Genomic DNA, 25,497 nt, shown 5'->3' on the forward strand with positions numbered 1-25,497 from the left:
TTTCCAGGACCCATCCAACTAGGAAGGTCATGTTTTAATGTGCAGTATATTTGGCCAGGTCTTAAGATGAGACAGGCTTCATTTATTTATAGAAAAGGTTTAGAATTTGTACCTTTCTATGCAAAGCAGTTATCAAATGCCTTGATAACAACCAGCAGGTCACACAACACTGGCATTTGCTCAATACCTGCAAAGCTGTCTTCACCCCTTTGCAGCATCAGAAAAATGTACAGTAGCTGAGGGGTTAGTGCATCTTCTGGCAGTTATTCCTCTCAATCATCACCTTCCCTGAGTGGTGAAATGCAGTTTCAGAGCTTGAGGTTCTGCACAATCCAGCCTTGGACAGCTGTGACTTTGGTGTAGACACCGGGGAAGTATGGCCTGGCACAGCCATAGCCCCAGCTTGTGATTCCTGCTAGAAACCACTTCCCTGAAGGTTCTTTACACGCCAGGGGCCCACCTGCATCACCCTGCAGAGAGAGGAAAAGGATCCAGTATCAAGCCACAAGCAGTGCAGCTCCCCCAACCATGAAATGTTCTTTTTCTCTGGGGCATGGGCATTTGCTGTCCTGTTCCCCACTTCCCCAGGAGCTGCATTCCAAGCTGGAGGACTGCTCAGTGATGTACCTGCATGAACAATCTGAAGCTGGGATTCTGGAACATAGAAGAGTGTGTTAAGAGGTACAGTAGGATCATGGAACAGCCTCCCTGTGGTCTCTTGCTTAGCATTACCTCTGTGTATTTCCCTGACCTGTCACAGGTCGGTGGGGCAAGCAGCATGAGGTGTATGCAGGATGGACGTGGATAAAAGCAGCAGCCAGTTGATGGACAGACAGGCATCTGAGCTAGGGGAGGCAGGGCAGGGCCCTCCTGAGAGAATATAGTCTAGGGACTTGGCACAAGTTTGCTCTGTCCCAGCCACAGCATTTGCTGCTCTTGCACTCACTGAGCAGCTGTCGACGGTGCCCTGTGGGAAGCCAGCACACAGCATCCTGCTGCTGATCTGGACAGGGTAGAACTTTTTGCAGGCCTGGTCTCCGATCATGTTCACTGCTGCTTTTTGCAGATGCTTTGACATGAGACCTGAGGAGACAAGTATTGCTGTTAGCTGGGTGAAGAGCACATGAGAAATAGCAGCATGTGAAGTGGGGTCTCTGCAGCCTTACTTGTTTGCCAGAGGGAGAGACCTGCTCTGGGAAAGTGAGTCACCTGGTTCAGCAGAGCAAACTCCAGAAGGTCCCTTGGGTGTGTCGTTTGTCAGGCAGCTTGGCTGACCAGACACAAATTGGAGTGGTCCAATTTGGTATTGGGGTGGTCCTTGTACTGCAGGAGCACAGCTGGAGCAGCTGCTGTGGGGGTGGAGAGCACAGTGGCTGGCATGTAGAAAGCTTGGGAAAGCTTCCAGAGGGAAGAGGTGTGATAAAACAGAGGAGTAGTGTGCATGGTAGCTGGGGAGGAGATGATGGTGATACCAGGCCTTGCCCAGCTTGGTATCCTCTGCAGCATATGGCCTAGGATGAGAGTGCTTGGGGCAGTGGTGTGGGAACTTAGATGTTTGGGCTTGCAGTGTTGCAGTGTAGGTGGCCAAGCATCATGGGTGTGGGAAGGCCTCCTTTATCCAGTACCTCCTTCCTTTGTGGAGCCCCAGCCTGTGATGAAGCATCTGGCCCCTTCATGGAAGATGTGAGAATGGTCTGGGAGACATATAGGTCTGATGGTGCTGCTGAACGTGACAGGTGTACTCAGCTCCAGTAGTGCCACATCATAGTCTAGGCTGTAGACGTTGTAAAAAGGGTGTTTGTAGATACGAAATATTTTCTCCATTTTGCCATCGATGCCACTCAGGAAGGGTGTTCCTAGATAGGCCACCCACATTTTGGGGTCACTGTAACTGCAGAAAGACAGCAAACCTGGCTGTTAGGAGCATAGCCTCACAAGGAGGGTAATCCCTCCACTTGTGGGGCTGGCCACCCCTTGGAAGGTCAGGACCCCTGTCTCCAGAACCACTGGGTGTACTCGGGCTTTGTTCCACCCATTCCTTTTCACACTTACCTCTAGGGGCATTTCTGATAGGGGGTGAGTGCTTCCTGTGGGGCACAGCATGCCAGCCAGGTGCTGGACCACGAGGGAGGGGAAGGGCAGGTTGGCTGATGGGACTGAGGTAAGAGCCAGCTGACTTAACTAGCTTATCTCAGACTTACATGTCAAAGCAATGAGCTGCAGAGAGCAGCCACCGGTCAGCAATGAGAACAGCCCCACACTTGTGCTCCTTCCGCCGAAGCCAGAGACTGACTTGCCAGGGCCATTCTCCTCGAGCTGCGCTGCTGCCACCCACAATCTTGCTAAAGGCCAGAGCTGCTGTTGACCCACAGTCTGGAACACAGGAAGAAGCACCATGGTTTTAAATAACCATAAATGGAAGGAATTACTTCCTACCTTCCATAACCTGTGCTGTGGGACAGTCTTCTGGGGGAGCATGTACAGGACAGCAGCATGTGATGAATTCAGTTGACCCAGCTGAGGAAAGGCTTGATGGACAGGTGTATTTTGCAGACTTGTTATCACAGATCACACCTTCCAGGGATGTGGTATGCAAGGAGCAGGTATTTGGATAGCCTAGCTCAGCTATCAAACAGCAAGGAATGTGCAACCCAAAGTGTAGTCCCAGGGATGCCAAGACACTTTCTGAGCTGCCATGTTGTGCAGACCTGTCTTGCCACCTTGTGCTACCAGACTGACTGGCCAAAAGGCCTGTGTGCTGGGAAAGGGGTTCTAATGTCTGTAGCAGAGTAGAAGCGGCTGCACTTTCTGGCAGTAAATTTGGATCCAGCTCATCCAGCTTTATCTTGTTTTAGGCTCTGGCAGAACAAGTACAATCTGGACCACAGTGGGCTGGCCTAGGATCCCAGTGTCTGGGTCCAAGACAGCCAGTGTGAATATGGTGGGTACCACTGTGGAGTCCAGGTCATGTAGAGCACAGCTGGCAGCAGCCACGGGCTACAGAGGAGAACTCACCACAGTTGTGCTCATCGAAGCCATTGCTGCAGTCCACAACACCATCACATTCAGGATTTTCTTTTTCAATACACACCTTGCTGGAACACTTGTAAGTGAGGCTGGTACAAGGCACCACTGGAAGGCAATAACCCATGACCTGCTCAGTACCCTCTATGCTGGAGGCCTCCTGCCAACATGTCAATGCATCAGTTATCAGTTTTACCTGGGGTTTGGGTAGGCTTGGCAGTCTCGGTCGTTCTCATAGCTGTGGAGGTTTCACTCATGGTTATACTCATCTTTGTCCACAGGGTGGTTCTGCTGGCTGGGCCTGCAGCCATTGTGCTGGGCTGGATAAAAATGGCTGTGGTAGAAGTTCTAGGGATGGCTGAACTGGAAGGGATGCTTGTGCCACCACTGGGCAACTGGGAGATGGTGTCCAGGATCCAGTCTGTGAGTTTGGTAATTCTGGAGTACACACCAGGTCTCATAGCCTGGGCACAACCAAATCCCCAGCTCACGATGCCAGCAAGGTAAAACACTCCTGGGGTCACCTCACAGGCCAAGGGCCCACCTGAATCTCCCTGCAAAAGAAGCAAGGCAATGGCTGCTCAGTCCAATCAAGTCTGCCCCTCAGACACACCAGAAGGACTTAAACTACCCCCAACTCTTCTTCCTCCAGCCTTGTGGGCCTGTCTGCTGTCATGCAGTGGGTATGCAGGGCATGAGTGTGAAAAAGTTGAAGTTAGGGTCAGTGTCTCAACCTGTCAGCACCTTTCCACAGCTGCCACCAACTGCCACTGACTCACTGCTGCAGGAGGAGATCTGCTTCATCCAGGATTTGTCTGGCCAGACAGAGTGGTGGGATGTTGGCTTAAGTAATTCTCAACTTGGTGGAGCTTTATTTGCTTTCCTAAATCTCCAAAGTAGTGGGCTGGGGTTTTTTGTCAAGTACATGTGAATTACACAGCTGGATTACAGCAGCTCACTAAATATTTCGCAAGGATCTGCTGACAGCAGAGTTAGCCCAGCTTTCCAGAACAATCTACAGAGTAGAGAAATCCCACACTTTTACCTGGCATGAGTCTACCATCCCCTCCATGAAGCCAGCACAGATCATTCGGTCAGTGAGGGAGAAGTTGTAGAGGAAGTTGCAGGTGTTCTGTTCTATGATGCCTACAGATGCTTTCTGCAGGATCTCGGGCTTGGTGTCTGCATGAAAACCACAGAATTACAGTGAGTGCAGCAGAGGAAGGAGCTAGCTAATGGCTTTTAGACTGACTCAATACATATTTTGGGAAAACAGGCTCTAATCCCACATGGAAATTGAGTCCTATATAACCTGTTTTCTCTGCAGTCCTGAAGCTTGTGGCTCACCCCAGGGTGCAGTTTCCTAAATGTGCTAAGGATTCTGCACAGTTTGTGTCCCCTGCTCCTGAGAGTTTGTGGGCTTCTTGTCAGCTGGACTTCTTTGGTAGCACATGTGCTACTCTCAGCTCTCAGGCTTTCTCCCTGTAGTAGGATCTTTGCCTGTGCTCATTGCTTAGAACGCCTCTGTGACTGAGTGGCTGCTGTGGCTGACAAACCATCCTGCCAAAGCTGCAGCAGGCTCTGAGGCAAGCACCTGACACTTGCTTAGCACAGTAGAGCTACTGAGGGCAGTCCAGCAGATTTCTCCTGGTTCCCACCAAGCTGCCTCTCCATTTTCTTCTTTGCTGGTGACTCCTAGATAACTGTGGCTTAAGGTAGTGCTCTGTGTGCCGTTATTCTTGTGTTTCTGTCAGTTCCTGACTGCCCCTGTTACTGACCCCTTCCTATACATTCCCAGGAATGTGGGTCGAGCATGGGCTTTGCTGCTCAGGGTATCACTGCTCCAAGGCAAATCAGCAGGTAATCCATTACTGCTTACCATTCCCTTCCTGGAGGTCACCCCATCCAGAAATGAGGCATTTCTTGCCAACAGGAAACTTCTGCATGGCAAGGGGGAGGCACACAGGCTGTATGTATTTGTTGAAGACAAGAGGTCTTGCCAGTTCAAGTACAGCCACATCAAAGTCCAGAATCATGGGGTTGAAGAGGGGATGTGGGATCACTCTTGTTACATTGACTTTCACTGCATTCTCGTCTGTTCCATTTATTGATGTTGTTCCCACAAAGGCTTCAATCTCTTCTGGCATTGTCCTGCAAATACATAAACCTAAATATGCATACTCACACACTTATCCCCGGAATGAATTCTGGCATTGAAATTACAGACAGCTTTACATGATCAGTATGCAGCACAGCAGCCCTACTAAGTCAGGCCCAAAGAACTGTTTCCAGCAGTGGCACCTGTTGGATATTACCTGAAGAGCAAATAAACATGTAATAATAATCCTCTCTTCACCTCCAAAAATTTGTGATTTCAGGAGTGATCTGGCACACAGGTGGTGTCTCTCTATTCAATAGGTCTTGCTGGAATTTTTGGTTATATTTGGATTTTTCTGAAGTTGTGTTTTATTCTTTTTTTTAACCCAGGTGAATTTTTAATATTCAGCTTAATGACATTTATTAGAAAAACTGCTTCCTTTTGATTGTTTTCCACCTGCTCTTGGTGTTTATTTGGTATCTTAAAAAGACAGTCAAAAGGCATTCCCTAAACACTTTGTATCCTTCATTATTGTACAGTCCCATCAAACACTGCCTTCCCATTAGTTTTTTTCCCAGGTCTAGTCTGATCTATTTTGTTGTGCTTGTTATGATGCTGCTCCACACCCTGCTCATCCCTGAGCCTTGTGAATACATGCACACAGTGTTACTCTTGCCCTCCCTGTGATGTTGGAGCAGTCAGTGTGCTGTGCATTACCAGCAACATCCTACTCATCTCCCATGTTTTTCACTGCATCCCTGTGCTCATTAACTGCCCCTGCCACAGGACTGCTGATGTCAGGGTAATATCCACATGTTTCTGACCTCTTGTTTTGAACTACAATAGCTGATGGAGACTCATCCTCATTCACAGACAGACAGCACTGCTGTGAAAGTTTCTGTCACAGACTGACAGAAACTGCTGGTTTTGCTGTGTACCTCATTTCACACTTGCGTACCTTGCATTTCACTTGCTCCTTTATTGCCCAGCTGTTTAATGTGTGAGGTTGTCTTAAAATCCTTCAGAATTAGTAACCCACCTTTTCTGCTTTCAGGAATTTATTCTTGACAAGCATTATCTTCTTGCTACTCACTTCTTTAGACTACTTATAAACCTAGGCTTGGGTTCTTGCAGTTTAACAGAACTATGCAGGATTGAACTGACCATTTTCCCTTTACCAGCTGACCATGTGACTCTATTCCACATATTACAGACAATTTTTTAAGGTTAAGTTTCTTAAAGAAACTCTCTTGTAGCACTTTCTTCCACCCCTCTTAGATATGTTGTCCTTTCTCCCTGATTAGGCTGCTTTAACCTTTCTCTGCCTCATTCCAACCTCCCCACAATTTCCTTTTTGATATGAATGTCTAGTTAAAGGAAAAATTAATGTCCAACATGTGTTCTTGATTTCCATTTCTTGACCTCAGTGCCACACTGTGGATTTGACTGTGCAACTCTGTGACGGTGGGCAGGTTAGCTGGAGCAGGGACAGGGATGGGCTCTTACTCATTGAAGCAGTGAGCTGCTGACAGCAGCCAGCGGTCCCCAATGATGGTGGCTCCACAGAAATGTCTGGAGTCTTCTTTCAGGCTGGCTTGCCAAGGGATCTCTCCTCTGGAAGCATCTGTTCCTCCCACAATCTTGCTGGGTTTAGAGAACCCAGGTCGTTCTCCACACTCTGAACGAAAGTCAAAGCATGACTTGTGAGTATTCCTAGCAGAAGATAAGCAAGGAAGGACTTCACTCTCTCTAACTAGTAAGGCTTAGCAGGGATAGGTTAGGCCTGAGGTGGAGATATCGACCCAAGCCCTGCCGGCTGATAGTGGCAGTGCCTGATGGTAGCCATGTACAGCTGGACTTTCATACAAAATGCTGTTCTGCATCTTGCTCTCGGCAAGTTGTGAATCCTGGGCCTTTCTTGAAGGCAGAGTAATCAGTAGCTCCATGCCTTTTAGCCTTGCCATTCCAGATAAAATATTATTCTAGATTTAGAAAAATACCCTTCATCTGCATCTCCTTGCAAAGCTGCTGGGAGCACTCTTTGGACTGGACAGATCATCCTGCAGACTCTTGCCCTCCTTCCCTTCAGGGAGCATAGCTGCTGTGAAGGGGTAGTCATCAGTTTTGAACTGCTGGGAGCTCCTTAGGTGGCAAGCAAAAGTGATCAACAGATTAAATACTGTCAGATGCTGCTGTGCCTTAATGACCTGTTCTGGGCCCGCCAGAGCAGACCAGTTACACAGCAAGATTACACAGTCACAAAAGCAAAGGAGTGCATGGAACTGCAGAGGTACTGAGTGACTTTGCCAGGTTGCTCTGGACTGAGCTAGGATAGCCATATAGTGTCATGTGTACCTTAGCACTTCAGCAAAGTTGTGTGGCTCACCCTACAAAAGGTCAGCTTAGGTTAGCGGAGGAATGAATGTTTGGACCTATACCTACTACTCTGCCTGCCAAGGTGCACCCACTGCGGGTGCTCATACCTTGTGGCCCTGCTGCAGCCACTGGCCTGCTGGCAGCTGGGGCTGGTAAGGTGGTCGGGGTTGCTACGGTGGTGGTGTTGACCTCTTCAGCACTGACCATGTTACTCTTAGTCCTGAAGTGCACTGGAGGAACAGTATGGGCTATGGAGGTAGGGAAGGCAGAAATAGCATCCAAGATCCAGTCTCTGAGTTTGGTAACACGTGTGTAAACCCCAGGGCGCCTGGCTTCAGCACATCCAATACCCCAACTTACAATTCCTGCCAGAAAAAACCTGCCAGATGGTTCTTGGCAAACCAGAGGCCCACCAGAGTCACCCTGGAAGAGAAAGCAGATGGTGAGCTCTCCCTGGGGATGCACTGAGCTTGCCCTTACCACCCTCAGCATCCCTCTACCAGCCGGGGTCTCTCTGTCCCTTCATATTTGCTCCAGCCTAGTGATGAGTGGAGCATTTGGGTGCTGGCCTTTGGGTGTTCCTCCATGTGGGCACGCTGTCCTGCTATTACACAGCAGCCTTGTGCCCTTTATGCCAGAAGAAAAAAGGACACGATCTGTAAAATCTCAGATTAAGCATTTCTACTGCTTTAATAATTTGTTAAACCTCATAAAGGTTAATCCTAGCAGCCCGTACACAACCAGATGATGGGTGTTCATTGCCTGATACACAACCCAGGGAGATCACATTAATGTTTGCATCAGGTTTTCTTGATGTCAGAAGTGGTTCAGTTCTTGGTTATTGTGGGGCCCTGTGACTATCACTGATGGACATGTGGTGTCTGTGAAGCTGGTGATGCCTTCTGGGGATGAGATTGCTCTAGATCAGTAATTAATAACCAGATGGGTCACGTTCATCACCCAACTTTGAATCCTCAATTCTTGGCCCCTTCTCTGGTGTTTGTGCTGTATTGGTGCAGAAATACAAAGCACTACCACCAGAAAAGTGCAGATTTGTTTAGCTGGTTTCTGTTGGTTTCAACATTCCTGCCAAACCACAGAGACAGACCTGGAAATCACAGTCCTCCTCTGGCATCCCAGTTCTCCTCTCTCTATACTATCAAAGGCAGGCCTGTCTCCAGCTCGCCACTTGCAGTTCCAGGATGGAAAAAACTCAAAAACCACTCTGGTGTTCACCAAAAACTGTTATGTGTATGTTTTAGTTTCCACTGCTGCCCTTTGCCCATCTGGATTTTTATCTGCAGACCTGTGTGGAATATTGGTAGGGCCAGCCCTGATGACAGCTTAGGAAGACGAGAAAAGTAGTTAATTAACTGAAAGAACCCCTTAAATAACAGTACCCTGCTCTAAGCAGTAAAGAATATATCCTCATTTTTGTATTCTGCAGTCACTGATCTGTGCTTGGATCCAAGGCAGGGCCTCAAACCTCAGTGGGAAACAGTGACCATAGTGTCAGTTCTGCTTCTTGTAGTGTCACTTGATGCCTACTGGGAGGGAGAAGCTTTATGCAGGCAGGTGTGCCATTTTCTCTGGGCAAAGCTTACCTGACAGGAGTCAACCTTCCCCTCCAGGTAGCCAGCACACATCATCCTGTCTGTGAGGACATGGCTGTAGAGACTGGAACATAGGTTCTGGTCTAGGAGCTCCACAGTTGCTTTCTGCAGGAACTCAGGTTTCACCACTGAATGAGAAAGACACAGTTGTGAGCTCAGTGCAGGAAGCCCTGCACAGGATCAGCAGCTCAGGGTACAGCCCACCTCAGCTGGCCAGAGCAAGGTCCAAGTTCCCTTCCCTGATGCCTTCTGCCCCACTCACACCCCACCACGTCTCCTCTGCTGCCTGCCATGCTTTGCTTACAGAAATCCTCCTTGAGGTAGCCCCAGCCAGAGATAAGGCACTTCTTGCTGGTAGGGAAGTGATGGCCAGCATCTGGCAGGCACACGGGCTGGATGTACTTAGTGAAGGTGACAGGCCTCTTCAGCTCCAGCACAGCCACATCATAGTCAGCTGTGTCAGCATTGTAAGAGGGGTGTGGGATGATCTGTGAAATGTCCATTTTCACTGCACTGCCATCAGAGCCTCTGAGGGAGGTGGTCCCTGTGTAAGCTGCCCACATGGCTGGGTCCTGAAACCTAGAGGAGAGACAGTGGGAGCCATGTGAACCTGCAGCCACAACATTGTCCTGCAAACCCAACCTGCCTACTGCCCATCCTGCCATCCACTCCAGGAGTGATGGAAACTCCTCGTTCTCCCCGTGGTGGGGCAGAGAGGTGCAGTGGGAGCTTGAGCAGATACAGCAGCTTTTGGAACAGGGATGGAGGGTGGAAAGTGGTGTGACTGAAACTTACTCAGTAAAGCAGTGAGCAGCAGACACCAGCCACTTCTCTGTGAGGATGGCAGCGCCACAAAAGTGCTCATTGTTCTCTCGAAGGCTGACTTGCCATGGGAACTCCCCTCTGGATGCCTCTGAGCCTCCAACTATCCTGCTGGCAGTCTGCATGGCAGGGCGACTCCCACAGTCTGAAAGGGAGGAGAAACTCAGTGCCTTAGGATCCTGCCACTGCACCCCAGCAACACGCTCTTGGGGACAAGTGTGAAAAGCTGCTTCAGCTTTGTGTGTGCTGTTGGCATATGCTCAAGCAGCAGGGTGGTACTTGGCATGTCACAGAGTAGCCTTTAACCTGCAGGCTTGGGAAGAGCACTGCAAAGCACTGGGCCATCACAGCATCCTCCCTGAAACTCTTCTAGAGCAAGAGCAAGACACTGTAGAGCAGCATCCTGACTAGTTTGATGAGCTTAGCTGGTGCCTTGTGAGCTTCCAGCAGCTCATGGGCATGTGGCTCTTGTCCATTGTGCCAGCCCACCAGTAAGGTGGACCTTGTCACAACCCATCACAGTTGATGGGACCAAGGTGTTTCCAGGCACAGTGTCTCTCATCCCAATGCAGCCATTTACTATTGCCTTGAAAAGTCATGGCATGTCCTTGGCTGTCTTCAGTGCCTGAGAGCCACTGGTGTCCCACCTGTCAAGGTCTGCCAACAGTGGTTCTGGCTCGGTTCTATGTCCAGAAGACCTGCTGTGGGAGATCCAGCACAGCCCCTTCCATCAGAGGCATCAGCACAGCCTGTTTGACTGTCACATTCAGGGCTTTCTTTTCACATACTGGATGTTGGAGCAAGCCTGTGACCCAAGCGCAGCTCCCTGGGGACAGCAAGGCTTGAGTCACTCATGTCTTCTGCAGTCCATACAGCAACTCTCCCCAGGGGCAACTACCACTGTATCCTTGTCCTTCTGCTCCCTGGCTGCCCCAGAGTCCCGGCAGGATGGCGCTGGGAGCAGAGCTGCAGCTTGTTTGGAGCTTGCAAGCCCCTGGACCACCAGGCTATGAACAAGATAGGGCCCAAGCCTGTATCTGTATCCAGGCTGCTGGTAAGGAAGAGGAGGCTGCAGAGTGCAGGTGATTCTTCCTGCTGCCTGGCTCTTACCTGATTTCAGTCCAGGTCGGTGGGAAGAAACCTTGTTGGGACCTGGGACAAAGAGGAAGGAATCAGGATCAGCAAGGGCAGAGCAGCCCAGCCCCAGGTCCTGGAGCTGTGTTCCTGGGCTGGGGCTGCCACGGCCTTTGCTGCATCTTCCTTTTCTGCCTGGTGATCTCTGCACTCACGTGTGGCCAGCGTGAGGGATGGCCCAGGTCCCTGCTGGGGCAGGGGAGGCACAGCTCCCTTCTGCCCTGCAGGCTTTGGGGTGACCCTACATGCAGACATTCCTAAAAGCTGTGGAAGTGAGCTGTCTCTCGGGAGCAGACTGGGGCTGAAGCTACACAAAGCTGTTTGCCTAAAGCCAAAGGGACTCTCAGCACCTTCCATTTGGGCAGCAGAAGGCTCTCAGAGATCCAGGGATCCTGCCCATTCTGGCAGAAGGTGCTGAGGGAGCTGCAGAGGAGCCCACACTTTCTTGTTTCCCAGGCTCCTGGATTTTTTTTAATTGGCTGGACCTGGAGTCCTACAGTCACATGCAACCCCACAGTCACAGAAGGAAAGGTGAATTTCTTGTCAGGTGGTTTCAGAGAATAATTCAACTATAAGATATAGCAACCTGAGCTGTAGTTATTGCTCTGAGGTCTGCCTAAGGGCTGCTGTGCATAGGTAGGTACAGACAACCCAGCTGTTAACCTCCTGGAACTTCATTCCCTGTCCCTCAGTCTGATTTCAGGTGCTTCAAGAAAAGCCAAAGCAGTTGCAATTTATGCTTTAGGTTCTGTCCTTGCTGTGGGTTCCTCAATCTGCTCTTGCAGTGCAGAGCAGCTGGACAGCATTAGTGTTGGAGGGATATCTGGGGACTCCACTAATGTCTCTTAAGCTGACAAGATCTAGGCTGGTTTCTGCTGCTGTCTGGTGAAGCTGGAGCAGCTGGGAGCCAGGCAGATCATTTTATCAGTTTGCTGGGTGCCTGCCAGCACCCCAATTTCTAACACTGCTGCTGGGCACGAAGCCTTGACTGGCCATTCAGAGCTAAAACCCTGCAGCAGTTTGGCTGAGTAATGGTGGCTTAGCTCTGTGCCCCTGGGTGCCAGCAGCCCCAGCACAGGGCACCCTGCTCTGCCTGCCCATACCTGTGAGAGAGGCTGAGGAGATGGTCCCATAGGCAGCCAGGGAGAAACCCTGCTTGTGCAGGGCAGCTGCCAGCCCATGCCTGAAAGCTTCCTCTTCCAAGGTAGAGCTCAGGGGTTGGGAATCCTGGGGGGTGAAGAGGAGGCGGAAATGGACGATCACACTGGAGTTTCCATTCCTACTGGAAGACAGAGAATTAAGGGCGACCTTGGCTTCATGGTCAGTACAAGGGTCAGGCTCCTGTGCTATTTGTCTACAGGGAAATCAAAGGAAATAAATCTTATTCTTAATATTTTGATTCTTAATAATTTAAGGTTTCTCTCAAGATGTACTCTGGGTTGACGTGGTCATTTGAATTTTTTTTTCCTTTGGCCCAAAGCTGTGGTTGAACAAAATTGTTTTCCTCTGCCTTTCTGACTGCATTTTGAAATTAAAAAACCCAGAATATTGTTGCAATCCCAGATGAAAATCCAGCCTTGACCAAAAACCAGTTTCTCTTTGTATTAGCTTTGAAAAAGAGCACAGCTATGAGATCACCTTCTTGGTGAGGCTTGTCAGAATTCTCTGAAACATGAGTTGTAGGGTCTGCAGAGATAGCTGCCTACACTCACCTGTAGCCCAGGATGGTGCAACCAGTACAACTCCAGTTCAGCTGGGAGTCCTGGAGACTGGACAGAAACTGCAAAGCAAAGGGTGATGGTCACACACTTACTGGGCCCCAAGGAGATGGGAATAGATGATGCCTGGGATTTTGCTGGAATGTGGAGATGCTGACGCATGGTTTCTTGATCTGTAAGCAGAAGCACCCATGTCCAGCTCATATGTAAACTTTTTCCCACTCTGGCTTTTAGGGCATGAGGTAGTACCTCTCTTTTTTATGTAAGGAATAGGCCTGAACACACATTTCCCACTCCATGAATGTCTCTCAGGGCTTTGAGAGGGCCTCTCAAAGTGTAGTTCAGCCCCACAGTGTACTCTGCTGATGTTTAGCAAGTCCTAGTTTTCATCCTGCCCTTGGCATAGAGATTCTGCTGGTGCTACCGCCGCAGTATTTCACAAGTGTTTTTCCAGAAGGCCCAGATCAACTCACCAGCCTCTCAAGAGCAGGTGTCAGCACCCTGTAGTAGTCCGAGTTCTCTGTCTGTAAGCTGCTATTGAAGGTGATTCCTTGCAGCTCCACTGTGTGCTCAAAGCTGGCCTCTCCCGTGGAATGGCAGGCTGCCAGAAAGGGAAGGTGTCTGTCAGAGGCAGCTTTTCTCACAGCTTTGTAATATGAATATCATCGTGTCCTTCAAACCCCCTGTTTTTAGCAGCTTGACTGTCCCTGAGCATCCCAGCTGCCTCGGGGGTGCCCCATAACTGGACTGGGATATCCTGTGCATGTGCAGTAATAGCATTTTGTTTGAACTGCTTGAACTTGAAAACAGTAGATTTTTGTCAAGCCTGTGACAGAAAATCATGAACAGATGGGTACAGCGTGGCAACCTGAGATTGGCCCTATCCTTGCAGGAACAGACTCGGGAAGGTTCTGCTGGGTACTGAAGCCACCTCAGAAGCTGTGACTGTACAGGTGGCATGTGTCAGTCATGTCATCCTGGGGTCCTCATTGGGGTGCTGGCCTGAGGTGGCCATGGGACAGCAGAAGCAGTAGGAGAGAGGTGGAAGAGGGAGGGAGATGGTGACCATGCTCTGGAGTGGGACAGTAAAACAGGCAGTGCTCAGTGGCTGCAAGTAGTCGTGATAGGAAATGGCAGAGGCAGCAAGGTACAGTGACATGAAATTTCAAAGTCACAGAGAGAGATTACAGGATAGAATCATAGAATCATATGAATTGTTTAGGTTAGAAAAGACCTCTGAGATCATTGAGTCCAGTCATTTCACCAGCACTGCCAAGGCCACCATTAACCCACGTCCCCTAATGCCACATCTACATGTTTCTTAAATCGCTTAAATTGCAGGGATGGGGATTCCACCACTGCTCTGGGCAACCTGTGCCAGGTCTGGACAGCCCATTCAGTGAACAAATTTTCTCTATGTCTAATCTTAAACTCCCCTGGGCCACCTTGAGGCCTTTTCCTATTTTCTGTCCTTGCTCCCTGGGAGCAGAGCCCAAACCCCACCTGGCTGCACCCTCCTGTCAGGGAGTTGTGCAGAGCCAGAAGGTTCCTCTTGAGCCTCCTTTTCTCCAGACTGAGCCCCTCAAGCTCCCTCAGTTGCTCCTGGTGCTCCAGCCCCTTCCCCAGCTCTGTTCCCCTCTCTGGACATGCTCCAGCCCCTCAATGTCATTCTTGTCATGAGATGTTTTAAAACTGAACCCTGGATTTGAGGTGGGGCCTTACCAGTGCCCAGCACAGAGGGACAGTCACTGCCCTGATCCTGATGGCCACACTGTTGCTTCAGCAGATCAACATCCCGCCCAGCTTGGGTCATCTGTGAACTGACTGAGGGTGCCCTCCATCCCCACTGACACTCGTCACCTCCACATATCCAGCTGGATGTGACTCCATTCACTCCCACCCTCTGGGCCTGGTCATCCTGCTCGTTTTTACCCATTAAAGAGCATACCCATCCAAGCCATAAGCAGCCAGCTTCTCCAAGAAAATGTTTATGGGAAATGGTGTCAAAGGCTTTACTGAAGTTGAGGTAGACCAGATTCAGACGCTTTCCCTCATGTACTAGGTAGGTCATCTTGTCATAGAAGGATGTTAGATTGGTCAAGCAGGAAAGGAACAGAGCATATGTATCATGAGACACTGAAGATAAAGTGCTCCAAAGTCACATATTGAGAAACCGAGCTGACTACAGCCCTTGTAGTTTCTGTGCATTGTGCAGAAAGGTGTCTGTGTTTTGACTTCAGTAGGAGGATTTTGAGGATTTTTGCTATTAGCAGTGCAGACCACTTTTCTTTTGGAGCTGATAAACTGAAAGAATGCACCTGGCTGCACACTCACCCAGCAGGATCCCCAGGCAGAGGGCTGTTGCACTGCCTGCCACGGCAGCAGCAGCGGTTACCTTCCAGCAGCAGGCCCCCAGTCTCCTCCTCTGGGTGCCTTGCCCTGGCTTTATCTGGTCCATGCTTTCTGAGCAGCTCTACAGATGGGCTCTGTGATTAAAAAGAAGAGGAGGAAAATGACAAGACTGGGACGAAATCTGTCACGCCAGCTAAGGTTACCCCAGGAGCATCATTGTCTACTCCTGCTGGACCATTCCGACCTGGCTATGGAAGTCTTTGCATTAGGCTGCTTATATCCCCAAGGTGCATTTATATGGATTAAAACACTCTAAGTAATAAACTTCACCCTGTAGTTGTTCATGAGGCAGATTCCAGGGTGAGGTTTCATATAGCCCAATGCTATTCCACATTTTTTGCAGGAATTCTGGAGGAATTATAAAATCACAGTGGGTGATTCCCACTGCCCCCCTTAACAGCATTTAGCTGAGAGCTCCCAATGCCTAGTAATGCAGAGCAATTAATATGTCTTTTGCTTACAGCTTTGCTGCTACCCTGCTGAGCAGATTCTCCTTCCCTGTGGCCAGCATTAGCACTGGTGCTTCCAGTATTTTGCCCCAGGTGGTCCTGCACCAGAAGCAAAGCCCCTTCATGTCACCTTTTCTGCCTCCACGTTTTCCTTTGCTTTACTGGTTTCAGAATGTCAGTGTTTTTCATGCTCTGAAGATGCTCAGATGGGATATGTTGCTCCAAGTGTGAATTCAAAAATGGCAAAAATAGAAAGAGTATCTCTCTTGGGCTTTCTTTTTTTTTTCCTCTGCAGTCTTGCTAGTACAAGCCAGACTATATTTGGCCTTTATTTGCACATCATCAACAATTGGGTATTACTAGGAATGAAAACAGCCTGTAATATACACAGTTATTACATCATTCAGACAGGTTAGTATCAGCAACAAGTCTGACAAGACAAGGAGGGACACTGATTTCTTGTGGTCCTAAAATGCATTAAATTACTGCATTAATATTTCTCCCTCATAGGCATGAAGAAGACGTACAATGCTGCTGTTCAAACTGGAAGGTTGAAGATGTCTCAGACAATTTGTGTGGTCAGAGTGAAAATCCACAGAAGTCCACTCCTCTTGGCCAAGGCTCCAGAGCTCCTCAGCTGCAGAGTGAGTTTTTTGAGGACTCAACCTCTAACTATTGGGAAACTCAGATTTACAGGAGACACCAGAAAAGCCTTGGCAAGGCATAATCACCTCTCAAGCTTACTCTGTCTTGATATAGACAGAGTTAAGAGTACCCACACAGCTCTTCCCTCCTCAGGTCCTGAGTCTGCCCTGCTCAGGGACATCTCACGGGGTCACTCCCTATCCTCTCTGTGCTGGGAGAGGTTAGGCTGCCACGGCAGCGATTCCCTGCTGCTGTAAATCAGACTGGGACTTCAGTGAAGCTGCAGAGGAACAGCCTTTTCTAATGTAAATGTATCCAGCAATGAAAGGAAGAGGGGAGGAAAGGGACACAGGGAGAAGCAGCTCCCTGTTTCAGAAGAGCTTTTCAGTGTTTTCCAAGAGGCGTCAGCAGCTCTTTAAAGAGAAGCTTCTAGATAAGAGATTTTAGAAGGTCACTTCTTTGTGAGGCAGCAGACAGAGAGAAAGGGGAGAGAGAGGGAGAGTCTGTCCAAGATGCCTCTTTTTTTCTAACAGACATCCAAATATTCTTTTTTAGCTGTAACTGAGCCTGGCACAGATCGGCACTGTGGCCCCCGGGTTCTGCTAACAATATCTCTGTTTGACAATTCAGCTCTGGCTAAGGGAAGACAAGTAGGGAACCTTTTTTCCAGTGGTCCTTGTGGCCTGAATACATACAGATGAGGAATCTCTCCTTCCCTCCTTCGGTAGGTTTTGGAGTCACTGTCCCTCTTGCTGTGTGCTGAATGTGGACACTCAGAAATCTAGTTCAGGTGTGCTGACCAGTGCAACAGTGGACTTCAATGGACCTCAATAGTAGGACAGATGCATCTGAGGGAAAAAATAAAAATTGTAGGCAAAAGTGGCTCTGGCTTTTTTTTTTTTTTTTTTTTTTTGACAATACAATCTTAGTTGCATGTAAAAGTCATACTACAAAAAAAGGTACTTGGAACCCTAGAAAAAAGTTTGCATTAGTGATTGCAGAGGGATTTTAACTGGAAAATAGACTATTTAGAGAAACTTTCTACTTCCCAAAACAATCAAAACTTGTCTTACTTGTCTTTGCTCTCCCTTTTAGCATAAGGAAAGTTTATTTTCTTTTGCTGTCAGTGGTGTGAGTTAAAAAAGAATTAAAAGGACATGTAAATGGAAAGCCCATTTTGCAATAGCAAAATAGAGATTGCAATTTTTTTTTTTTTTCTGAAAGATAATTAGGATCATCTATAAATGCATAGTGGAGATCTGTGGCAAGAAGCTATACACAGTGAAAAATATTGTGACATAAAATCAGAGTAGTGCAAAGTAGATTTTGTTAGTGGGGCAGAAATTGGGAGAGTATTAACAGTCATGAGTTTCCAAAAGGAATACTGAGAAGTAAAACCACATTTATGGGTTTTTTTGCCAGCTTATAAATTGTGAGTGGTTATAAAATATTATGCCCTTGTAAGCAGGGTGTGGGGAACTCTGACCTAAGAGAGTTCCCGCAGCAGTGGGGTGTCTTTTCACTGTTACATTTAGCAGAGAAGGCATGTCTGATGTGCAACACAGTCAGCAAGAGCTGTCCTGCAGACTGTCACCATCTCTGGTTGTCCATGAGGATCTGCCACAGTGCTGGAAGTTGGCCACCACCCCTGCTCTGCTGCTGCTTGGCAGCCCAGGGCTTGTTTTCTCCACAGAAGTCTGAATTTTTCTCTAGAGAAGCCTTGAGTCACTCCATAGGATTTCCTTGGAAGATGGCTTTTATTTCTCAGCTGGTTCAAGTAAGGGAAATTGTAAAATATAAAACGATATGGTAAAAATATTCCTTTACCCAATTAGCTAAATAGTCACTAACACCCACTCTTCTTGTCAAAGAGGAAAAGTAGCACGTGTCTGTGTGAGTGTGTGCGTGACTCTGTGTGTGACTATGAGTGTGAGTGTGTGACTGTGTGTGTGACTATGAGTGTGAGTGTGTGACTGTGTGTGACTATGAGTGTGAGTGTGTGACTGTGTGAGAGAGTACATGAGTGTGTGAGAGAGAGTGTGTTTGAGTGTCTGTGTGTGAAAGTGTGTGTGTGACACTGTGTGTGTGTGTGACCTCATGTGTATGGGTGCATGATCTCGTGTGTGTATGTGCATGCACACGTGTGTGTGAAAACATGCATGTGCATGCTGGGGGACAATCCCCTGCAGGAGCAGCAGAGGGACAAGGCAGGGCCCCAGGAGAGGCCCCCTGGTTGTTGGCCTGTGCCTGGCCATAGCCCCAGCCTCACTGGGGCAGGTGCCTCTCCAGCTCAGGTGATCCCACACACACCTGCAGGGCTGGCCCAGTCTCCAGCACAAATTGTGCAGGTTCTTGTTTCCAGGTAGAAACTGTCTTCTTGCAAAATGCCACAGCTTCTGACTCTAAAGCACAGTGGTGACCTCCCAGTGCTGCCCAGCACAAGGGCTGGTTTTCTTCATTCACTTCCACATACCCTGGCCTTCCTTCTTCCACTGCTTGGTACTTCTCTTCTGTCACCCCACCATGTCTTTGCCTTCATGTTTTCACCTCCTGAAGCCTTTTCTTCTGCCTTCCTAGCCTTCTGCAGTCTCTCTCCCATCTGAACAGGAATGTTTACACTCCTGTCTTGCACTGCACTGTCCCAAGCTTCCTCCTGCTCTTCTCCAGCTTCTCCCATTCCCAGTCTGCCAGCCCCTACCAGCAGCCCTCGACCACAGGGACGCAAGCTGAGGTGCCCTGCTCTGAACTGTTTGCCAGAGAAAAGAAAGACAGGAGAGAAATAGTGGTACCCGTGTTTTCAAAAGTCAACTTCATTTACAGATAACTAATGCAAGGAAACCCTGATGTCCCCCAAGGGACAATGCAAGAAAACCACTGCCCCATCCCCACACAACCTCCCTGATGGTGAGTCTAGGCTGCTCTGGGGTCTTTGTGCTGCATTTCTGTATTCTAGCATGCTTGGTTTCTCCCACACTGTGATGATAAAGGGCAGCCAATATGCTGCAACCATTTGAATAACCAAGTGTTAATGGAATATTTGCTTCATCCCATAATGGGCTCTTAGCACAGCAATATGGTGTGCTGAGCCTTCAGACACAGGGGTTGTAAAACTGTCTCATTGTGACCTGTAAATCCTCACCCAGACAGAGCCTTTGCAAAATGATGGCACAAGTATGAAAAACATGCCACTTGCTCAAGGCACAAGCTCAGCAGCAGATCTGACTGCAGCCTCAGCAAGTCTGTGGCCAAAGGCAAGGAAAGGACTAGTGATTTTATCACCAAGATAAGACTTGTGGCACTTCAGAGGGGGAATACAGCAGAAGCAGGATAGTTCTCCAGAAGGAGGTACCCCAAAATCAGAAAGCAGACTCCAATATGCCTCATTTGGTAGGTTCACCATCCAAAATCACAGCTGCCAAAACAATAAACCTTTGGTGACATATATATGACACCAAACCTGAGCCTGAGCAGGAGAGAAGACGCTCATTTGCTGTGAGATGAGAAGCACGACCACAGGAGATAAGAGATGTGGTTGTGCAAACAGATCTGCTGGCAGAGCAAGGCGATGGGAACAGCCAACCTCAAATATCTCTGTTAAAATGGGGTCAAGCCTAGCGATTTTATCCTTACAGCTGAGAATTTAGTTGTATTGAAATGAAGCTCAGAACTTGTGTCAGCAGGTACTGAGAATGGTAGAATACTTTTGTAGGGGAGTGGATTTCTAGCCAGTGGTATCTCTTGGGTGGTGTTGCAGTGTGAGGTCATGTCAGTCTGGAGATGGCAAGAATTGTGTGCCACTCCCTCCTTATGGCTTACTCTCTCCCTGAGTGGGGGTCCAGAGAAGGGAGTGCTGGAATTTATCCAAACACTCTTGCTTCCTGGTGAGCCCATATATTTCCCTTTAAACCTTCTGATGAGATGACCTTATGTCATAAAAAAAAAGCCTATACAGTGACAGCAGCAGCTGGTCAAACAGATAAGAGATGGGTTATGATGAACAGAGCTCTCAGCATCAAAGGCAAATCTTCCCATGACCAGCAGACACAGGCTTGGCTACATGGCCTTTTGTTTTGTGTGACATGAGCTTCACCTACCACAACACTGGTTCACTGGACCAGCCAACATGGCATTTCTCTAATCCTTTTGCTTTAAGCCATCTCCAGTTTCTGTAATGGATGTATAGAGCATAACCATGTCCCCATCTCTCTGCAGGATAACATTTAGAAGCAGTTGTGCTACATTTAAAAGGCTAAACCCTATTTTCAAACAGAAAGAAACTTTTGTCACTTCAGAAAATGCAGATTGAGCTGAGGACACCTCTCATTATTAAGGTGAATGAAAAGCCCTGACACTGCAAGCTCCCAGATCATGCAAGTGAGCAAAGCCCCTGCCACTCAGAACACTGAGAATCCTGAGTCCCAGTTCACCTGCAGCACTCGTGGAGATGCATCTGGTTCAGCTGTAGTCCTGCCTCCGGCAAGCCAAATGACACTGTGCTGGCCTTGTTTATTGTCCCTCTTATGTCTCTCAACTTACAAGTAAGAAGATCCTCTCCCTGCCTGCCAGCTCAGCAGTCTCAGCTGGGGCATGACAGACAAGCTGAGCTCCCCAGTGCTCGTATTGTCACAGGTAACAAAGGCTCTAACATCACTTCCACCTTGGAGAGACTCAACCCTGAGCTCTCTCTCTGCTAACAAAGTACTGGGCAGATTTGTACCTGCAATTACTTCTCAAACTTGTAGCCGTGGGTTATACAATAAAATAAAGGCAGCCTTGCTCCCCTTACCCCCCCCAACTGTGCTGGCTTGAAAACTCAGTACAGATAGTAAATACTGAATACACATAGGGAGTATCCAGTAAGCCAGGAAATCCATGTTTGTCTGTTACTTTCCACAATAGAAGCACTATATAATTTGATACTTTTCAGCTCATGAATGGCCAAGAAAAACTCACATGCTTAACTCATGTTATTTCCTCCACTGACATTCAGTCACCTCCCTTGAACACTATCTGGCCAAGTGCAGAGGATGTGGGAGAAATCTTGGTTCCAATGAAGCTGATGGACACACTGGGACCAGAGGCTCTTGGAGGAACAGGGGCTAAAGCAGAGGTCTTAATTTTGCAAATAATCATGTTTTATTCTTTCTTACCAGCTTACATACATTAGAAGCAATGTGTAAATTATATTTTTACCTAGCTGTTTTTTTCAGCTGTTATTACAGATTGTCAGGTAGGCATTAGTGTTCATAGATATGAAACCCCCAAGCTACCCTGAAATCAGTTACCTGCAATGCATGCTCCCTCAAAGGAAGAATTCTCACAGGGAAACCAGCAAGTGATGAACGATATCAGTCAAGCAGTGCACTCTCAGCACCTGAGTCAATGAGAGTGAAACTCTCCGTGTATCGATAGGGAACAGTGCCACGTGCTGACCTCCAGCGCCAAAGCTGTGTGACCATGCCCAGCTCTGGGCAGCGCTCCTGCCTGGGGAGGCCACCCCGGGCAGAGGCCGCAGGACGCGGGCACACAGCGGCTCCTCCAGCCCCGCACTGGGCAGTGCTGCCCGGCTGGACCTCGCTCACACAGAACTCCCTTCGCACACCTCGCCCACTGGGACCTCCCTTAAGCCGGATCAGGGGCTGTGCCCGAGCTCTTTGCAGGGTAGCCTCAGGGCTGGATGACAGGTGGGTGTGAAACAGCGTGAGGCTCAAGCCCTTCCCTTTAACCATGAGAATAAAGAACCATCCAGCTACAGAAACATTTTTTTAAGCTCAAATGATGGTGCTTTTATAGGCCCATAGAGGTTGTTTATAAGAGTTTCTCCCATGCCTAGGTCGAAGCTGGTCGCTGCCACGGCTGTTTCACTCTTGTATTTCCTACGCTGATAACACTGTTTTTTTCAGCTTTTAGGTCTGCATTACTGTCAAAGTTGCACTTTTTGTTTCCCGTTAAGTACCCTGAGTTTTCTTTCTAGAATATTTCCTAATTTGTTATAGCTTTCAAATAATATAAACCATTCTCTGCATTTGGTTTCCAAAGTGTTTAAGTAACTAAGATATTTCTCTTAACCAGTTCTTTCAGAGATCTAGAAGTCACTGAATCATGTTAGAGTTACATACAATCGAAAAGCACTAAAAGCAATCCAGCATTACATAAGGAAAACTACTTATCCATAAGCGACTAAAAGGAAGCACAGAAGTTTTTCCATCTTTCAATCTTTTTTTTCCCACTTTCAATAAAAGGTTAATTGAGCTGTTTTCCCCACAGGCATTAAATTCAGAAACAGGCTGTTTGCTCAGAGCTAGCTGAGCACGAGGGATTTCCCCAAGCATGGGAGAAGATTCAGCGTGGAGAAGCAATTTCAAACTCCAGCTTGACTGAAAATCTACGGCTGCAGGCAGCAAACCTGTCTGAGCCTGATGGAGAAGCAATGAGGAAGAACAGAAGGAGGAGGTGAAGAAGGAGGAGGAGGTGAAAAAAAGAGCAGCAGCAGGAGGAGGAGGAGGAGGAGGAGGGCTGCCCGGCAGGAGGGATCGCGCTGGGCGGTGGGACCGCGGGGCGAGGAGCACCCAGCAGTGGGTGCAGCCGTCGGGACAAGGTGCAGGTTTTTCTCTTCCCTTCCGAGCCAAGAAAGCCCGGCACCTTGAAGGAAGTAAAAAGGGCTCCTAAGAAGGAGCAGGGACTCACCTTCTTTGCTTTTCCCGTTGCCGCCAGGTGCCTTCCCCGGCAGCAGACCCGCCCGGGCTTGCGGGGCGCCGCCGGGGGCGGTGGGAGGCACTGGGGGAGTTCGCGGCGGAGCTTAAAGGCACAGGCTGAGCGACAGGAACGGCTCAGCCTGAAGAGCTGGTTTGCTGCTTTCACTGAACTTTGAAATTAAGCAATTTCCACCCCCAGCTCCCCCTCCCCCCGCGTGCTCCCCAGCTGCCTGCGTTGGAAGCTGGATCAGTGATGCCCGAGCTCCTGCCTCTCCCCAGTCACGAGACGTTCCTGCAGTTCCCTGTACAACTCCCATCCTCCCCAGCAGCAGCACCTAAAGGAAAAGAGCTGCCTGAAGTGGGGTGGTGCATACCTGCAGCACTGCACCACTGAATTTCCCCCCATCGGCAGCTCCCACACTGGGGATGATCTCTTAACCATGCACACAGAAACCATAAAGGGAGCGGTATTCCCAAAAAAACCCCTACTAATTTCCTCGGTCAGACGTCCATAGCCCTTCCAGTTCATACTGTATTTACCATCCTTATCATCCTATTTATCATCATTTATGTGCTAGAACAGCCTAACTGCTGCACAGGAACGGGCAGGGATTATCCAACATCACACACAGGCACAGCAGAGGCCAAAACTGGACAGAGTTCCTTGTGCTGAAGTTTATTAAGGCCCACAAGTGACCCTTCTGCCATCTTGAAAAGGCAAAAAATAGATGAAAAGCTGAGAACTTGTTTTGCTTTAGTCTGAGTTTTGGACTGCACAAGTCATCTCTCATCCAATTGCCACTTCTGTCCCAGAGTATCTTCAGTAATAACAGCAAACCCGAAAATTATAAAATTATCATAGAGATTTCTCTGAAGTTGATTTTGGTTAGAGTGTATCCTTTCATTCCTAACATCTGCTGTCCCACGGATCACTCCAGACTGAGCAGCAACGAGCAAAATCTGTTTTAGGTTTCCTGCTGAGCATCAATAATGAAGATTTGGCTGGTTACAGAATTACAGACTGGGCTGTACTGAAAGGGACCCAGAAGGATCGCATCCAGCTCTTAAGTGAATGGCCCAAATGAGGATCAAACCCATAACCTTGGTCTTATTAGCACCAAGCCAATAACCAGAAAAAAGCTGCAATCTCTGAATCTGAACATGTTTGGCTATGAGCCTGTGAACACCACAAGCAGTTCTTGCCCTTTCAGACAGACTGTACATCCCTGTGAAAGAGCTGAGTGAGGGAGTGATATCCTTCTAATGTTCATCAGATAAAGAGGATCTGCACGTTTCTTTGTGTGAATGGAGATGAAAAACTGTGCAATCAAAGCCCAAAAGTAACAAGGGGAGGAGGACTGCAATAGGACAGCAGTAAAAGAAGAAACCAACAAAATCTATCAGTGGTTAAATGTAATATATGATAGAGATAATTCATGACTTGTAACTGTATAAAAATCATTATGATCCAACCGTGCCTCTGACCCCCATGGCCAGAAGCAGGGCTTTCCTCTCTATTCAAAAGATTTCCCGGACTCGCCCAGATAAAATCATGACTATTAACGAATGAATGAGTCCTTCCCGGGCAATCATCGACCATTTCCCAGGAATGTCCAGAACACTCACAGAATGGCACCTGGAAGAGATTACATCGAGGAACGGGTGACATCCTGGCTACAGCTGAAAAGAAGACCATTTAGAGGAGCCCAGACAGCCATCCAAACCTATGGACTGACTTTTGTATGGGACTGAATCTGTACAGTCCCCGATATACATATGTAGGAACTTACAGAAATCTGACATCATTTCTGCTCCAGGCAGAACAAACTGTATATAAGCTGGCTACCTGGAGCAGTTGGTGTGACACTCTGGGGAGACGCTGACACTACGTCGGTCTGTCCCAAGTTCACCCAGCGTCAAAGTCCGGGGTTGACACTGTCTTGGCTGTGTTGGTTTTATAATATTCTAATTTTGGTTGTCGATCTAATAAATTTATAAATTTTTTTTTATAAATTTGGCTGCCGATTTGATCATTTACAATATTAAATAACTAAGAAATTAGGAGCAGCTATTTCTGCACTCCTGCTGAAGGACCTGGGAGCAAACACATCAAAGTTAAGTGAGAAGTCACTGTGGATGTGATCTCTGGCAACCAAACTAAACAGGGACGGTTGGGACCACTCTTGTCTCTTATGTTTGTTGCACACATAGTCACAGTGTGCAGATAGAATGAATACTGCGCTAAGGCAATACGATACTCAAAATTTAATAGAACAATCAGGAAAACATTGTGTTGCTCTAGAAGGATTTAGACGTCTTTAATAGTATTTAGCTAGTTTGCTACATTTCATGTTAGAATGCTGGAAAATGCTGTGCATAGAATATGGAATTATTTCTATGGTCAAGAAAATTTCTAGCTGCAAAAAGACAGTAAGGAGAAATTTACATGAAAGGATTTCAAAGACCATTCACTAATTCTGCTTCCCAGGAATACTTTTCTAAGGGCATGGA

At 48.1% G+C, this 25,497-nt stretch overlaps 1 protein-coding gene and 1 long non-coding RNA gene across 7 annotated transcripts; one reads left to right on the top strand and one right to left on the bottom strand.

Moving 5' to 3' along the window:
- TMPRSS9 (transmembrane serine protease 9) lies at positions 1-23,177 on the bottom strand. Of its 6 annotated transcripts, none has more exons than XM_059869969.1 (20): positions 22,979-23,177; positions 16,987-17,139; positions 15,120-15,271; positions 13,259-13,386; positions 12,780-12,847; positions 12,171-12,349; positions 11,044-11,085; positions 9,907-10,078; positions 9,416-9,690; positions 9,103-9,239; positions 7,606-7,921; positions 6,629-6,800; positions 4,904-5,175; positions 4,070-4,206; positions 3,221-3,578; positions 3,016-3,132; positions 2,202-2,373; positions 1,626-1,891; positions 947-1,083; positions 1-470 (listed from the first exon to the last, which is right to left on the bottom strand). In XM_059869969.1, exons 3-20 carry the CDS (start codon positions 15,241-15,243, stop codon positions 309-311), a joined length of 3,234 nt encoding a protein of 1,077 aa, XP_059725952.1. In that variant the 5' UTR covers positions 15,244-15,271; positions 16,987-17,139; positions 22,979-23,177; the 3' UTR covers positions 1-308. The 6 variants fall into 6 exon arrangements, with proteins under 6 accessions (XP_059725952.1, XP_059725955.1, XP_059725954.1 ...); XM_059869972.1 differs by having other exon boundaries at positions 12,171-12,346; positions 22,979-23,176; XM_059869971.1 differs by lacking the exon at positions 16,987-17,139.
- Positions 21,619-24,999, top strand: LOC132339626 (uncharacterized). The gene is made up of 2 exons (XR_009489695.1): positions 21,619-21,975; positions 22,559-24,999. It is a non-coding gene; the product is annotated as an uncharacterized LOC132339626 (long non-coding RNA).
- The last annotated feature ends 498 nt before the right edge of the window (positions 25,000-25,497 follow it).

The sequence above is a fragment of the Haemorhous mexicanus genome, chromosome 29, assembly GCF_027477595.1.
Source record: "Haemorhous mexicanus isolate bHaeMex1 chromosome 29, bHaeMex1.pri, whole genome shotgun sequence".
Taxonomy (NCBI): domain Eukaryota; kingdom Metazoa; phylum Chordata; class Aves; order Passeriformes; family Fringillidae; genus Haemorhous; species Haemorhous mexicanus.